A 12,344-nucleotide genomic window follows, 5' to 3' on the forward strand; every position below is an offset into this window, starting at 1 on the left:
TCTGGATTAAAACCTTCCTTTTTATTTTAACAATTCTTCCTATTACTTGTTATTAAATTTCATTAAAAGAAATCGAAAGAAGTTTGTTTTACTATTAGCCAGAGATAAATATTACAAAATGAAAAGTAGCAACACTGCACTCAGAGGTCAGAAGCTGGAGTTTTTGAAACAATGTATCTCTTCTCTTTCCTTCTTTGATTTCATTGACTTTGTAGCTGAAGGGTTTGCAATTTGTTTACAGAAACTGATAAAGAGCCAAGGACATGAATTGTTTTCACAGGTGCCTTTGAGAACTATTTTGGCATGGGAAAGAAAGCTGGGGGAAACAGAACCCTTCTCCTTTGAAGAGCATAAAAGAACTTGTGTTCAAGTTAACCTAAAATTAAAAAATAAAAGAGGCCTGGAAGGCTAGAGGGGCAGTGCTATTAGTTTTTTATTTCTTTCTTCTTTTTTGGAAACATGGATCAATATTCAGATGAGGAAACCTTAAAATTCCAAAATATTTGGGCTGGAATTCAAAATCTATTGGAAGAATATGGGAGAATTGAGAAGAAGTTAGAAAGATTAGTCTTCCTCACAGCAAAAGATGAAGGGATTGGAGCCCCAAAAATTAAAGGGGAGAATGAAGATATGGACAATACAATAGATGAATTTATTAATGGAGCAAATGTGGGTGAATGTGGAAAAAAGGGAATATGGAAAAGGGAATTTGATGAATTGGAGTTCTATCCCAGATTCCAAGATATAGGAAAAAAAATAGTAGTGATGATGGACTTAAGAAGAGAATTTTTTTTCAGAAGCAAAGTTGACAATCAAAGAAAAGCTAATTTTAGTAACAGCTGGAGGGCAAAGAGATTACCTGAGAGATCCTTCAAGCAACGAAGTGCGAAGAGAAGTCTATAAAAACCTTATAAAGGAGATAAAAAGCTTTGATCAATTTCCATCCATTGTTTCTTGCCCTGCCCTCTGATGCTTTGGAAAATGAATTGATCCCTTCCTCTTTGTAGCAACCTCTCAAATACTGGAATACAGCTATCATGTGTCACCTAGTCCTTCTTTTGTCTAGACTAGCCAAACCCTGCAACCGTTCTTCATACGTTTTTGTCTCAAGGCCTTTGTTGGTCTTCTTTGCAGTTTTACCTTCATCAAAAACCTCTTGATGAAAGTAAAATATGAGAGTGCAAAAGTTGGCTTGAAATTCAACATTAGAAAACTAAGATCATTGCATCCAGTCCAAGTGGTGGGGACATGTGACAGTGGGCATGGCCATGAGTGACATTATGTTGGCCAAGTGCACTCAGTCATAGGATCCCCTCACCAAGCCACACCCACAGAATTGGTAGGGAAAAATTGAATGTCACCTCTGATTCAGTGCTATCACTTTCTGGTAAACAGAAGGAGAAGAAAGAAATGACAGAGTTATTTTGTCAGGCTCAAAAATCACTTCAGATAGTGGCTGCAGCCATGAAATTAAGAGGCACTTGCTCCTTGGGAGTAAAGCTCTGGCAAACCTACACAGCATATTAAAAAGCAGAGACATCACCTTGTTGAAAAAAGTCCGTATAATGAAAGCTATTGTTTTCCCAATAGTAATGTATGGCTGTGAGAGTTAGACCAGAAATCTGAAATGTTGATGCTTTTGAGTTGTGGTGCTGGAAAAACTATTTAAAGCCCCTTGGACTGCAAGGAGAGTAAAACAGTCAATCCTAAAGGAAATCAATCCTGAATGTCCTTTAGAGGACAGATACTGAACTAAAGTTGAAATCGTTTGGCCACCTAACGAGAAGAGAGGATTCATTGGAAAAAACCCTGATATGGGAAAGATTGAAGGCAAAAGGAGAAGAGGACCACAGGGAATGAGAGCGTTAGATAGTGTCATCAACATAATTAATATTAATTTGGGCAAAGTATGGAAGACAGTGGAGGACAGGGGGTGTGGGATGCAAGGGTCGATGAAGTCACAAAGACTCAGATACAACTTAATGATTAAACCACAACAATAGAATATATAGGGCTATAAAATTGAATACTCTTCTTACTTAGAAAGGCTCTTATACTTGTTGTAGCCATACTAAAATTTGATTTCAATTATTACTGTTAAAATCCACCAGACTAGGGGCAATGTACTCACAAAATAAAACAAAATATAACTAAAAGATGTATATTTATATATAATAGACAGACAGACGGACGGACGGACGGAATTGGAAATGGAGATAGAGCTGGTAGATAGATAGATAGATAGATAGATAGATAGATAGATAGATAGATAGATAGATAGATAGATGGATGATACATATATATTGTGTTTCCCATCTTATTTTCTTTTGACCCCCAACATAAGCATTTGGCCTTATTTTCAGGAAGGTCTTATTATTTTTGAAGTACAGGAAGTAACAAGCGTGGTCACCTCATGGCTGCTGCTGTGTTGCAATATTTGCAGAAGAAGGATTACTGCTCAAAACTCAAATTGGGCTTATTATCCAGGGAGGACTTATTTTGGGGAAAACAGGGTACATAAACAAACACATGCACATGTGCACACACACACACACACACATCTTTCCGCTTACAATATGTCTTATGTAGATATTATATATATGAATATATTATCTTATATTCAAATCAGAGAGAAAAATAATCATAAGACATGCTAAGTTATGGTAACCTAGATGGGGTTCAGAATCACTTCAATTTGTAAGTTTAATTTTGTAAATTTAATTTTATTTATAGGCCGCCCAATCCCGAAGGACTCCGGGATTGGAGGAGTGATATCCATTCAATAATGGCTCATATACAGAACTGGGCTACAATGTCGGATATCCCCATTCCTGATCAGCTAGCAAAAGACAAAGGGAGTCAGGCTCCTTCTCCTCCAGCGAATGTGTTATGAATGTGGAAATATTTACATTTCTAAAGATCGCATGAATGATCTTGAATGACAAGAGGGAGAGCCGCTATCAAGGCAATAGTCAAATAAGAGCTTGAACCTTGACCAAGAAACATGAATTGAGAAAACATTTCAGAGAAGCCATACTATATCAAAGAAAGAGAATATAATGGAGGATTCAGCACAGGACTCAGCACATTACAAGATTCAGTTACTGTAGCTCTTGCAATAAAATTAGTCCTGACCTACATGGTGTTGATTTCTCAGTCTGGTCTATCTTTTTGGCTGAAAATGTCTTGGAGGTCTCTACATATGAGACAACACAGGAATATTTAAGTACAAGTAATCCTCATTCAATGGTCACTTGTTCATCAAACATTTGAATTCCAATGGTGCAGAATGTATGGTACTTATGACTTTCCTGAAATTCCAGTTGTCGCAATACCCCTGTGATAGCATGATCACAATACTGGGACTTGGCCATTGATTTTCTGACTTTTGCAACATCCCAAAGTTGCAAAACATGATTGTGATTTGAAACCTTTCTTGCTGGCTTTCCTCAAGCAAAGTCAAGGCAGAAACTGGAAGTAAATTGAAAAGTTGTAATCCATGAGGTGCTTAAAAACCTGGACAGTCCTTGCTTAACAATGGAAACTGGGAATTGCTGGAATTGCATTTGCTAAAATTCATGGTCAAAGGACACTTACCAAAGGAAATTGGCAACACTTCAGGCCCTAATTACCAGTTTTTAGTTTTTTTTTTTTTAGTTTATTAGGATTTATAGGCCGCCCTTTTCCCTGAGGGGACTCAGGGCGGCTTACAATCATAGGGAAGGGGGTGAAATGCAAAAACAAACAATATGTGAATAAAATAATAAAATGATAAAAACACAACTTGCATTCAACACTCAACACTCGGGCGGGGTGAAATTGGAAACCTATCCCCAGGCCTGTTGGGATAGCCAGGTCTTAAGGGCTGTGCGGAAGGCCTGGACGGTGGTGAGGGTGCGTATCTCGACGGGGAGGTCGTTCCACAGGGTCGGAGCTGCAACAGAAAAGGCTCTCCTCCGTGTAGTCGCCAGTCGGCATTGACTGGCGGATGAAATCCGGAGGAGGCCCAGTCTGTGCGATCTAATCGGTCGAAGGGAGGTAATCGGCAGAAGGCGGTCTCTCAAGTTACTTACCAAAGTTAAGTAAGGACGATCTGTAAAATGTACAGTATAAAAATGAAAGACAGACTTACTTTTAGAATATAAAATCTAAAATTAATCTGGAAAATTATTTTTAGAAATTATATTCTATCCATGAAACAAAGTTGCAGTAGAAGAGGTTCAGCAGTGGGATCTGCTTCAATTAGCTCAGCTTTAATATCTTTTCTTAAATATACTACTATGCCATTTTTCTTTTCCATAGCTGAGGTCGCAAAATGTTGGCCCAGTTTGGGGTTAAACAAATATTTTTGATCGGTTGATTTGATATGAGTTTCTTGCAAGCAAATTATGTCATTCTTAAACTGTTTGAGATAATGAAATATTTTCTTTCTTTTCTGTGGAGAGTTCAGTCCGTTTACATTCCATGTCAAAATCTTAGTTGTCATTTTTGGTTGCCTGAAGCTTTTTTAGAGCCTCCCGCAAGGCCTGTCTCACCTTTGGTTTAGCTCCTCCCACAGCTTCTGAGCTTGTTGCAGTAGCTCCTTGATCAGTGGCCAACGATTGTTGAGATTGTTGCATAGTAGCTTGTTTATCCGTTTGTCTGGTGGTCTTACGGTTGGATCTTTTTTCCTTGACTCCTTGCCCTTCCGGAAGAGGGAGATGATACATTTTATCTGATGGTTGTGTGGTTTGTTGTTTATCTTGTTCGTCTCGTGGTTTTTCACCATATCCCGAAGGTTCAGGGTATCCCATCTTCAGAATCTTATGATAGAAATCACGAGCTTTCCATACAGAGCTGAGATGATATCTTTGTTTGTCCATTGTAACTATAATACCGAATGGGGCATCCCATCTGTACTGTATCTGACGCTTTCTGAGCTCTTCCACCAGAAAAGCATAATCTCTTCTGGCTCTTAGCATCTGAGGTGGTATTTCTTTCAAAACAATCAGGTCCTGTCCACCAATTTGAAGCTTAGTATTGTAAGACTCTTGTAGTATCATATTTCTAGATTCTCTTGTAACAAAGTATATTACTACGTCTCGGGGAAGTTGCCTTTGTTTTGCCGCCCATGAGTTAACACGAAAAATCCTGTCAATCTGCCAATCAAAATTGGATCCCGGTTTTCCCACCAGACGGTCAAAAGCTTCAGAAAACATTTGCTTTAAGTTCTCCTGCTTTTCTTCACGCAGCCCCCTCACTCTTAATGCAAGCTCCATCTGCTTATACTGTATCATAATAATTTGTTTTTCAGCATTGTCAATTTTTTGTTCCACCACTTCAGTTTTGGATATCAGGTTAGTTTTAGCTTCATTGAGAGTTTCTAAATTATCTTCCATTCCAGAAATATATTCTGTTATCACATTTACAATTCCCATCATATTATCATTCGTTTTAGTGACCCTGGTATCAAATTTGTCATATAGAACTTCCATCTCATTCCTTATTTCATCTTTGAATTCTTTGAGCATTTCTAGATTCTGTTCTCTGAATTCTTTAAACATTTCTAAGTTCTGTTCTCTGGATTCTTTGAACATTTCCAGAAAAAATTCTTTTGTTAATACATCTCCACTAGGGGGCATAGATGGTGGGGGCTGCAGCTTTGTACCAGGTATGGGAGACGTTTTCGGAGGTAATTTGACAGAGGTTGATTTAGATGCCATTATATTTTAGTTTTAATTATTTATTCTAAATTACTAATCCACTGTGCTATGTGGAGAAAAAGAAATTCCTCCCCCACCTTTTTTTCCCTTCTTTTTTTACACAAGGACAAAACTTGAGAGAAAATTTTTATAAGATGTTTTATAGATGGCACCTAGATCCTAAAAAGCTTGCCTCTATGTATCCAAATGTTCAACCTAAATGTTGGAGATGTGGTTCTTGTGATGCTACATATTTTCATATATGGTGGACATGTCGTAATGTTAAGGCATTCTGGATAAAAATATGGTGGATCCTGCAAAACATCTTTAAAAGAAGGATAAAATTTACCCCCCAGTTGTTTTTACTGGGTATATGTATTGATTTTACAGTAGCAGAGACTAATTTGATTCTGTATTTAATAACGGCAGCAAGACTCTTGGTGGCGCAGTATTGGAAGAAGAAAGATTTACCTACAATTCAAGAATGGACTTTGAAAGTTATGAACTTAGCCGAAATGGCCAAAATCTCAGCATATCTCAAAGAACATTCAAACGAGAGATATAAACGAGACTGGAAAAAGTGGATTGATTACATAAAAAGTAAATATGGGACTAAGAAACTCCAGATAGCTTATGCTTAGTATCAGTAACAATTTAAATTGTTTAAAATTTGGGTAACAGTAAGAAGCTGAGTTCAATGTAGAGATATTTTAGACTGTGATTGTTCAAAAATTATACCACGTATGGTCTTTGGGAAGTCGGGGGGAGGGAAGGGAGGTGGGGATTTAGGGGGAGGGGGGAGGGGGGAAATACAATATGTGTTAAATTCCATGATTTTATTTGTATACTGTGGCTTTTCAATGTTAGTGCGAAAATAGAACAAACCGAATATACTGGAAGGTAATAGATACCGAAGGAAAGAGTCGAGTGAAAGAAGAAGGAGGGTGGAGAGGGTGAGAGAGAGGAGGAGGAGAAGGGACGGAGGGAATGGAGAGGGAGTGATAGGGTTAAGGTTAGAAAGAAGGGGAGGGGAAGTAGGCGTAGAGGGGTGTGTGAGAAGGAAGAATGAAAGTTGGAGGGGGTTGAAACAGGGTGTATGGCAGGCTAAGGTGGTATACTGGGTTTGTATTGTAGAGGGCATTTTCTATATAAGTGAGGGCCGTGTTTATTATTCAATGTTATATGCCCTGATTAAGCACAGTGAATATGTGATTGTATAGAATGAAAACATAATAAAATATATATTAAAAAAAAAAGAAGAGGTTCAGCAGTGATAATTGGAGATCGAGGACAGTGCCCTTTCTTTCACTTGATACGTTCAAAGAGAGGTAGAATTAACATCTGCTGAGATGCTAGAATTTGAAATCCTGCACTAAGCAGGGGTTAGTTCTGATGGCTTAAATGTCCATTTTTATTATTTATTTATTTATTTATTTATTTATTTATTTATTTATTTATTTATTTATTTATTTATTTAAAGCTTTTATATGCCGCCCAATCCCAAAGGACTCCGGGCAGCTTACAAAGAAAATATAAAAAAAACATAACAACAATACAATTTAAAACAACAGTCATCCCTCATAAATTCATTTTGTCAGGGCCGGACCTCAACAGTGAGGTCAACATCTCCAGGTCTGCCGGAACAGCCAAGTTTTTACGGCTTTCCTGAAGGCCATGAGAGTGGGTATGGTCCGGATCTCTGGGGGTAGCTGATTCCAAAGAGTCGGAGCAGCCACAGAGAAGGCTGTCCTCCGGGGGCCCACCAGCCGACATTGTTTGGCCGATGGCACCCAAAGGAGGCCCAATCTATGGGATTTTACTGGTCGCTGGGAGGTATGTGTCAGCAGGCGGTCTCAAAGGTATCCTGATCCTAAGCCATGTAGGGCTTTAAAGGTGATAACCAACACCTTGAATTGAGTCCGGAAACCAATAGGTAGCCAGTGCAGCTCACAGAGGATAGGTGTAACGTGGGTGTACCTCATCACACCCACTATCACCCGCATGGTCGCATTCTGAACTAACTGCAATCTCCGAACGCTTTTCAAGGGTAGCCCCATGTAGAGCGCGTTACAATAATCCAGCCTCGAGGTGACAAAGGCATGAGTGACTGTTAGAAGTGCATCCTGATCCAAATAGGGCCGCAATTGGTGCACCAGACGAACTTGGGTAAAAGCCCCCCTGGTCACAGCCAACAGATGATGTTCCAATTTCAGCTGCGAATCCAGGAGGACTCCCAAATTGTGAGCCCTCTCTGAGGGGCGTAAATTTTCTTCCCCCAGGGTTAAGGATGGACTGTCCAAACAGTCTTTCGGGGGCAACATCCAAAGCCACTCAGTCCTATCAGGATTGAGCATAAGTTTGTTTGCCGCCATCCAGACCCTAACAGCCTCCAGACATCAGCACATCACTTCACTGAGCTGGCAAGGGGCAGAAAGATATAATTGAGTATCATCAGCATGTCGCATGATCTCACCCAGCGGCTTCATGTAGATGTTAAATAGGAGGGGGGACAGGACCGAACCCTGCGGCACAACACACTCGAAGGGCCTAGGGGTCGACCTCTGCCCCCCGACCAACACCGACTGTGACCTGTCAGAGAGGTAAGAAGAGAACCACCATAATACGGTGCCTCTCACTCCCACCTCCCCCAGGCGTCGCAGAAGGATACCATGGTCGATGATTCTGAGAGAAATAGGATTATTCTTGTAAAAGAAAAGAACCCGAGTGACTCCATATTTACACTTTTTATAACTTTAGCAGCTCATCTGTAAAACATTAAGGTAAGTAATTACGTAAAGGGTTTGTTTGGGGAAAAACAAGGCTATAAGGTTGATTAGAACATAAAACTCAGGTCAGCTTGACATTACTTTGGACAGTGTCAGGAAGAAAACTGCCATGATGAGGTAAGGGAATTCTAAAGGGGATTTCTGGTTTGGGAATTTGTTGCAGTATAGGCAAAAAGCTTACAGTTTTTAGGCGTTTTTTGGAGTATAAGACGCACCTTTTTCCCTCAAAAAAAGATGATGAAAATCTGGGTGCATCTTATAGACTGAATACAGGATTTTGGGTCACCCGAAACAATTTTTTGCTCAGTTCCCCAACCCCCCTAAGTCACATTCTATAAGCCTCCTAAAGGCTATGGATACCCCCCCTTTTTTTTCCAGAAACCGGGCCCAGTTTCATGAAAAACGGGAGGTTTTGGGGAGGTCACCAGAATGAAAAAACTTTTTTTTAATTTGCCTGTTCAAAATGTATTTAAGCCATGTATTCGGATCTATTCAACATTCTCTTTCTTTCATTCATGATTGAGAATCCTTTTGCAAAAGATTCTATTTATTAATAGACTAACATGGCAGAGTTATGGAATGTAGTAAGGAGGTGAATTCTCCAAAGTGAGGGGATGTATTTGGTTCTAAGTGTCTGCTTTTTATTGTATCAGGAAGCCTAGGTCAGAACACATAAAAAGTTTCATTTGGTTAATCTATTACTCTATCTCAGATTTAAACCTAGTGTCAATACTACAAAAAATTATTGTTCACTAAATTTTATGGATACATCTTGTAATTACAGATATGGTGGTTTCTCCACCACAAACTTACCTTCCACCACAATTGATCATGAAACTGTTTCTTCCCTTCTTTCACAATTGCTGTTTCTCTGGATTTGTATATATGCAGAGATTGCAAAGCATGTGCCACAGCATAGACTGCATTGTAAATATTGTAACTCTGGCTGCTCATTAGTGTTTCGAACACAGATGTGGGGAGAGTCTCAAGCCTCTCCTGTCCAGTACACTTTTTCTCAGAGGTCTCAGTTTCCAAGGTTGAGAAGAAGCAATCGAATGCCTGTTCCCAAAAATCTTTTCGAAAATGATCATGCTGGTTGTTGTTTGGATTCAAGTTCTGAAGAAATTCATGGAATTCTGGGATCTCCCTTGTGTGAACTGCAAAGGATAAAGCACCATGTAGAAAATGGATATCCCAATATTTATGAAAGGCAATTGATGTATAATCTGTCTGAGCAGTTATAAACCAGATCTTTTTCTTTTTTGGCAAATCCTCCACTTCTGAAAACTGGAGGAAAGTTCTCAGAATTGCTAAGGACCGAGCTTCACCATATAAGATTATCACATTGGCTGTGCTGTTCATGAGAACATGGAATATATGTAATCCTTCATCTACCATATCAGTAAAATCATTGTAAAAAGCTACATTTGGTAACTCTGCTATGAATTCAATGCAGATGCCATGCTCCGAAAATGTGGGAATCACTTCCCGAAGGAATTTCTCTCCTTTTTCATCCTTTACTACAAGAATTCCAATCCAAATCCATCTAAAATACAGCAATAACTGAAGGAGGCCCTTGCGTTGGTAGGATTCATTCGGAAACATTTGTTGGAAGAAAACTGCTTGCGTCTCCTTATTCAAGGCTGGAGCAGAGCCATATATCAACTACAGAAAGATAAACATAGCAATTGCAATCCTTGCATATATGTGAGCCATTGATTTGAGTGTTTTGTTATTTTTATATACTGAAATATGATGTAACTATTTGCGTTAATTGGGAAATATCAACCAAGATGTCAATCTTGAAGTATCAGTAAATACATTTTTTGTGAAATTTATTGTGAATATTTCAAATTTGAGTCTTAGTTCAGTATCTGGAATTTGCTAGGTCAAATAGCTTCACCATCTATTCAGACTGACGCTTACTCATGATATTATGCCAACTTTACCATGCATGCAAAAATAATATCTACGTATCCTAAAGGTCACTCCTTTTTACATAGAGAAGAATGCAGATGTTTAGGGATTTATGGCAGAATGATAGTGTATATCTAAATCAAATCTTACCTGAGGAACTTTGTAGATACACAGCATACTTGCCATGTGAAGGGAGATGTCAGGTGCACCAATGACTGCAGCCAAAGTATTGGTGATCCCACACTTGTAGTTAGGGATGAATTTTCCCTGAGTGAAAGGTAGAACCATTGAAGCAAAGTAAGTCCAGCTTGGACTAAAATTGCTATTAAAAATGTGGAAGCCCACCGTGATGTTGGTTAGAATATGGGGATTTTCATTAATCTGTTTTATAGTAAATGCTAAGGCCAGGATATGCTGGTAATTCTGAAAAAGTACCCTGTAAAACAATTTTAAAAATACATTAAGAATGTTTCGCATTATGTGCCTTGCAAACCTCCAGTACAGCATACTTTGTGGAATGTGTTTAATAATTCTTATTTCTATGTTGTAGTTTGTGAGAATTGCCCACTACCAAACCACAGCTGCTTATATGCAGAAGGAAATGGCTGCATTTTGGAAATATCAATGAGAAAACCTATCATGGGAAATATGTTCTTCCCCTTTCTTAAATGGGTACTTGAGAGAACGCCTACTGCCAATTACCTCCACCAGACCGATTCGATCGCATCGATTAGGCCTCCTCCGAATCCCATCTTCTAGCCAGTGCAAACTGGCAACTACCCGGAGGAGGGCCTTCTCGGTGGCTGCTCCGTCCCTTTGGAACGAACTCCCCGTGGAGATTCGGACCCTCACCACCCTCCAATCCTTCCGTGCTGCTGTAAAGATCTGGCTGTCCTGGCTGGCCTGGGGTTAAGATTATAGCCCCACTCGAATGGTGTGATTGTTGCGTTTTTCTCTTTTAATGTGCTGTATTGTTTATTGTTTGTTGTTTCCCCCTCCCTTTTGAATTGTGAGCCGCCCTGAGTCCCCTTAGGGAAAAGGGCGGCATACAAATAAAGGCAAAAGTAAAGTAAAGTAAAAGTGACAACTTCATAAATATAACCATACATACATGTAAATTAATAGATATTTAGATGTGATTTGTTATAAATGCAAATTTGATCTCTATTTCAACTTTGCCTGGAAACTGAAGTGAAATATAACTTTACATAAAATAAATCTAGACATCCTATTTTAGATGTTCCTTTTTGGAGTTTTTGCCATTAGAGGAAATATTTCAAGCATCATGTGATTTACCAGCAAAGTTAAGAACTTAACAATAAATTAATGATATACTTACATAATTCTATTATGAACACTCTGAGAAGGATCTTGAAGGAAATCAATGGGATCAGAAGATGTAAATAAGGCAGAAATAATGCCAGCAATATTAATGTCTCCAAGCTGATGGTAGGTGTGCTGAATAGGAAGAGGCTCCTGAAAGTCACACTGAAGGCTAGGATTCTTGCTCTCCACTTCAGGCAATATTATTAACAGCAACTCCACCAATACCAACATCTTCCATGAACGCCTTTCTTTCTGCCTCTGTCTGAAACAAGATCTTTGAAGTAGATCAGACTGATATGCCTTCTGGAGATGTTTTTCAGACAAAACTAGAGAGAGCAAAATACTATCAAATCAACTAACAGAGCTTTCGGGCTTCCAGCTATGGGTTGGAATAGGATGGGGACAATAAATACTATTATTCAGTGTCAGTTGCTCCTATTTTAATGAAGTCCCATAGGATTTGGAAGAGAAAACTCACTAATTTGATAATGATAGTAAGACAGTCACATATGTGAACAACTTCAAAACATATGAGGACGTGCAGAGGACTTTGAGAAACTTTCTCAAAGTTCCATTTTCTTAGAGATGTCATATTGGCAGATCAGGGAAAACCCAAATATGATAGTTTCCAGGT

At 39.0% G+C, this 12,344-nt stretch overlaps 1 protein-coding gene across 1 annotated transcript in view; it reads right to left on the reverse strand.

Moving 5' to 3' along the window:
- Positions 1-10,672, reverse strand: part of LOC116521755 (vomeronasal type-2 receptor 26-like) — a 17,769-nt gene extending 7,097 nt beyond the window's left edge. The window contains exons 1-2 of the mRNA XM_032236415.1: positions 10,535-10,672; positions 9,281-10,132 (exon numbers count right to left, since the gene is read on the reverse strand). Of these exons, the coding sequence (XP_032092306.1) occupies positions 9,281-10,132; positions 10,535-10,672 (990 nt within the window). The remainder of the gene's footprint in view (positions 1-9,280; positions 10,133-10,534) is intronic.
- Between the last annotated feature and the right edge of the window lie 1,672 nt (positions 10,673-12,344).

The sequence above is a fragment of the Thamnophis elegans genome, chromosome Z (assembly GCF_009769535.1).
Source record: "Thamnophis elegans isolate rThaEle1 chromosome Z, rThaEle1.pri, whole genome shotgun sequence".
Classification (NCBI taxonomy): domain Eukaryota; kingdom Metazoa; phylum Chordata; class Lepidosauria; order Squamata; family Colubridae; genus Thamnophis; species Thamnophis elegans.